This window comes from Gymnodraco acuticeps, unplaced genomic scaffold (genome assembly GCF_902827175.1).
Source record: "Gymnodraco acuticeps unplaced genomic scaffold, fGymAcu1.1, whole genome shotgun sequence".
In the NCBI taxonomy this organism is placed as follows: Eukaryota; Metazoa; Chordata; class Actinopteri; order Perciformes; family Bathydraconidae; genus Gymnodraco; species Gymnodraco acuticeps.
The window spans coordinates 2,303,767-2,308,430 of NW_022989974.1; the positions used below are offsets into that span (position 1 = coordinate 2,303,767).

The 4,664-nt window shown below is 42.7% G+C and overlaps 1 protein-coding gene across 1 annotated transcript; it reads left to right on the forward strand.

The window, feature by feature from the left end:
• The first annotated feature begins 1,388 nt into the window (after window positions 1-1,388).
• kcnk15 (potassium channel, subfamily K, member 15) lies at window positions 1,389-3,926 on the forward strand. The gene is made up of 2 exons (XM_034211165.1): window positions 1,389-1,898; window positions 2,107-3,926. The coding sequence occupies exons 1-2, from the start codon at window positions 1,601-1,603 to the stop codon at window positions 3,108-3,110; spliced, it is 1,302 nt and encodes a 433-aa protein (XP_034067056.1). The 5' UTR covers window positions 1,389-1,600; the 3' UTR covers window positions 3,111-3,926.
• Window positions 3,927-4,664: the final 738 nt, after the last annotated feature.

Genomic DNA, 4,664 nt, shown 5'->3' on the forward strand with positions numbered 1-4,664 from the left:
TCCTTGTAAATGACCTGCTAATGTGTTTGTGTGAAGATGAAATGTAAAGGAAAGAGCCGAGAAAACAGAGCGAGCAAAAACAAAATCAATGAAGCATCTCTTTGAATCTAAATACTTATCCTTGAGCCCGGGCCTGATGGGGATTGATGGGCCTCCTCACTTTGTTCCAGGTCCTGGGGCTTTGAAAGGATGTGAATGCATGCTGTGTGGATTGATGGGCGGCTGTTAGGGCTTCAGGTTCCTCTCTTATCAGCCGAGATGTAATTGATTTATGGAGAGCTGGTTTGAATCACAACAGGGATGCAAGTGTGCTGATTTAGCCACTTAACACAGAAACAGGGCCGCTGAGAGCAGGTTGCTCTGTTTTAGAACAGAAGAAAACAAAGTAATCCACCTACCATGTGCTATACCAAATGTGACATAAGGGTGATGCTTTTATTCACTTTAATATGTGGTTATTTATTTTTCTATGTTTGTCTTGGAACAGAAATCTTGCCGGAATAATGACTTGTGACTTGATGCTGTGATGTAATGACAACATAATTCACACAACGAGGGCCCATATCATTACACTTAACATATTAGCTCCAGTTTAAGTCTGCTTCTAGTATGAGTAACCATGGCAACGGGCATTATCTACAGTACAGTAGGTTTCCAGAAGCATCTAGTGTAGCTATGTGACACACACACACACACACACACACACACACACACACACACACACACACACACACACACACACACACACACACACACACACACACACACACACACACACACACACTTAATATCTTCACTGGTCACTTGCTTTTTTTACTAACAATGACCTGTCTTTATTATTTGTATTTACTTAATTTTCTAAAATGTGAAATGATTATAATTCACACCAGATTACATCATTACTTGAAATGGCCTTTTCCTTTATGCCTTGAGCTCATAATTGGTATTAACCCAGAATTAACCATTTTAAATGTACTCATAAATCAAGTAACATCAGTTTTACTATGTCATTATTTCTGGTGCTTTGTTATTTTGGGCAAGAAAACACAATATAACACAGGCCATCAGTATTTGAGCTTCACATCTGAGAACTTCAGTCATGGTGTGCGTAGCTGCATTGAACCTGGTTGTCGTGTTTCTCAGCCGCTGGATATCTCCAGCTTTGGATGCGCAGTTTAAGTTCACGCAGTCCATGGTGCTGAACCCCCCTCCTCATGTTGGATTGGTATCTGCCGGGTCGAGTCGGGACCTCACTTGTTGCACACAGCTGATAAGACTGAACATTGGTGCAAAAGCTTACATTACATTACACACAGCTTTTTTTATTTTGGACCTGCTTGCGCATGCGAAGAAGAAAGCTGATGCCACTTGCTTAAACAGATGACTGTGTTGAGGGTATCGATCGCTCTCAATGCGCACAGCAGGTTATGCGCGTTTTCCCATAAACATCTGAACCTAGTAAGACACATTTCGTAGTTTTTTATTTTCCCGCACGCCTCTCCTGCTACTACGTTTTACGCAACAGGCTTTCAGCACCAATGTGAAGTGCACGCTGAGTAGCAGTACCACCTGTAACTGTGCCCGTCTAACCCCCACTTTCATGCCGACACCGAGGATGAAGAAGCAAAACATCCGGACCCTGTCGCTCATCCTCTGCATGTTCTCCTACCTGCTCGTGGGCGCCGCGGTGTTTGACGCGCTGGAGTCCGAGTCGGAGAGCTCCCGCAGACGCATCTTGGAGCAGAAGCGCAACGAGATGAAGAAGAAGTACCGCTTCTCCGAGGACGACTACTACGAAATCGAGCGGGTGGTGCTGCAAGCTGAGCCCCATCGAGCCGGGAGACAGTGGAAATTTGCTGGCTCTTTTTACTTTGCCATTACAGTCATCACCACCATTGGTAAGTGGATATAATTCTTATGTCTTTAGAGATGAGAGGTACTGATTTAATCTGTTGCTACAGTTGAGAATTTAAAATTGTTTCTCCATAAATGCAACATTAAAGGTTTGTTTAAATTGCACGCTAATACAACAACAACAAAATCGATCTATGCCTTGCTATATTATTCCTCACAGTGTTCCTCTCATTTCCACCTCTCTGCATTAAGGTTATGGACATGCAGCTCCAGGCACAGATGCAGGGAAGGTCTTCTGCATGTTCTACGCTGTGCTGGGCATTCCTCTCACTTTGGTCATGTTCCAGAGCCTGGGAGAAAGGATGAACACATTTGTCCGCTATCTGCTCCATAAGGTGAAGCAGTGCCTGGGCTGTCGCCGCACCGAGGTGTCCATGGAGAACATGGTGCTGGTGGGCTTCCTGTCCTGCATTGGAACACTGTGTGTTGGGGCTGCAGCCTTCTCACACTTTGAGAGATGGAGCTTCTTCCACGCTTACTACTATTGCTTCATCACACTCACCACCATTGGCTTTGGGGACTTTGTGGCCCTGCAGAAGAAGGAGGACCTCCAGGAGAAAACCCCCTACGTGGCATTCAGCTTCATGTACATCCTGGTGGGGCTGACTGTCATCGGGGCCTTCCTGAACTTGGTGGTGCTTCGCTTCCTCACCATGAACACTGAGGATGAGCGGAGAGATGCTCAGGAGAGGGCCTCGCTGAAGAGGGACAGAGGCCTTATAGATGGCTCTCTGAGTCTTCATGTTGTAGAACAGAGCAGAGGCAACTACAGAGAGAGGAACAGGAGCAACGCGGTGCAAAGTCGAAGCCACAGTACGCTCTTCCTCCCGATGGAGGAAGGAACCAGCCGCACTAACCTCATTGCTACCCCAGCGGAGGACCAGGAGAGAAGAAGCCCCTGCAGACACAGGCTGCGTTTTCAGATCAAGGCAGGCAGAGACAGGCCGGAGTCGAGCCTCAGCTCCCTCTGCTCCTGTGTGTGCTACCGTTTGGGGATTTGTGATAGTCCTCTTTTGTCCCACGGTGAACACCACGGCTGCCATCTCAACTCTGTGTATTATAACTCAGTGTCCTACAGGATCCAGGGCTGCTCACCGGGCTCCAGGAACAACACTGGACTCTCTTCCCCAGGAAGCACGCTCTCTCCTGGGCACAGCTTCCGCGAGTTCTCTCGTTTGAGGAGAAAGTCGATGTAAAGAGCACCACAGTGTTTGCACAGACTATATATACAGTATTTTCAATGAACCTTCATTTTGTGTCACACCTTGTTGCATGTCAGAAGACACGGGTTCTGTTAAACGAATAAGTTGTCTTTTGTGGCTATTGAAGATATTTATTTTGTTAGGCAAAGGTTACATTTCTTATCTTCCTTAACCATCAGATTATTTATGTTAGTGATTCTGCTGTGTTCCTGGCATGCTAGGGGAAGTAAAGTGCATGCTAAAGAGAATGTCAAGCACACAATGTGAATGCATGAGTGCTATAGATGCAAACAGATGGGCTTTTAAACTACAGTTTTAACAACGGTTTTTGGATTTAGTGTTTATTAATGACTGTATTACCTGTTCAGTTCTGGTATGTAAAATATCCTCAGTGGACTGCGCTCCTGCATCAGAAAACATCACTTTTCATGCCATAGCTAGAAGATGTCATTTTACTTTTATATAAAAAAAGCCTTAAATATCTTTCACCAAGCACATGAGATATGTGGCTTCTTAGCTCAGTGAATTTATAAATCTTTTATGACCTATTATTGAAGGGGGGCAGAATAACTTTAACGTGCATTATTCAGCATTAATGCACTCTATGAAGAGATTATGATTGTTAAATGACTGATTCTTATGTGATGGATGTAGCACAAAACCCATATGTAGCAGATTGCAAGTAAACTTCCAACAATTCTGGAAACAATTGTCACTTTCCGACGAGGGAGGTGTTCCCATGCATTTAGTTTGTAGTCAGATTTGATGTGACTCTCTTATAGCATTGTTTTATTAAACAGAAGGAAAGTACCATTGTGTGGTTTTATTTGAATCATTAGGCCAAAGGATTTAACAGCAAACCTGTATGAGGTTGTTTGTCTTGTTTTCTCTGTTGTCTTCTGTTATGTCTGTGCTTTAATCAACTGGATTATTTAGTAAAGAAAACATAGGACTGATACAGATAGAGAGAGCAGGAAAGTCACTGATGATTACCCATTGATTTGGGGATTTACACGTTCAAATTCGAGATGTGAAGGGCCAAATGTGGTTGAAAAGAGAATGTTTTTAGACATTATTTAGCATAAAACTGTTGTTTTAACCACATATTTATATATAATTAAGACATGCTTCGCACTTAAATGTAGTTGTTGATATGCTGTTGAAACAATGTTTATATATAACCACGTTTGACCATGAAGTTTGACATTTTTTTATATGCAACTCAGCAAATCAGTGCTTATTGCAAAAGCACCAGTGGTGGGGTGTAACAAAGTACATTTACTCAAGTATTGTGTTTGAGTAAAAACTTGGGATACCTGTACTTTACTTAAATATTTCCATTACATGCCTTTTTCTTTTCGACTGATATTACTATAATTCAGAGGTAAATATTGTACTTTATGACAATGACTGCATTTATCTAAACAATGTTGTCACTTCTTACTTTACAGATTCAGATGAACAAAAAAACGAAGCTTCTCATAACATATGTTGGTTGTTAGAATAAACTACTCAGCAGTATATAAAGTAGGTCAACTTATCTGCATC

Bases quoted from the DNA above. Each gene is read 5' to 3' on its own strand.
- kcnk15 (XM_034211165.1), top strand. From the start codon at position 1,601: ATGCCGACACCGAGGATGAAGAAGCAAAACATCCGGACCCTGTCGCTC. The intron at 1,899-2,106 runs GTAAGTGGATAT...CTCTGCATTAAG, and splicing joins TACAGTCATCACCACCATTG to GTTATGGACATGCAGCTCCA.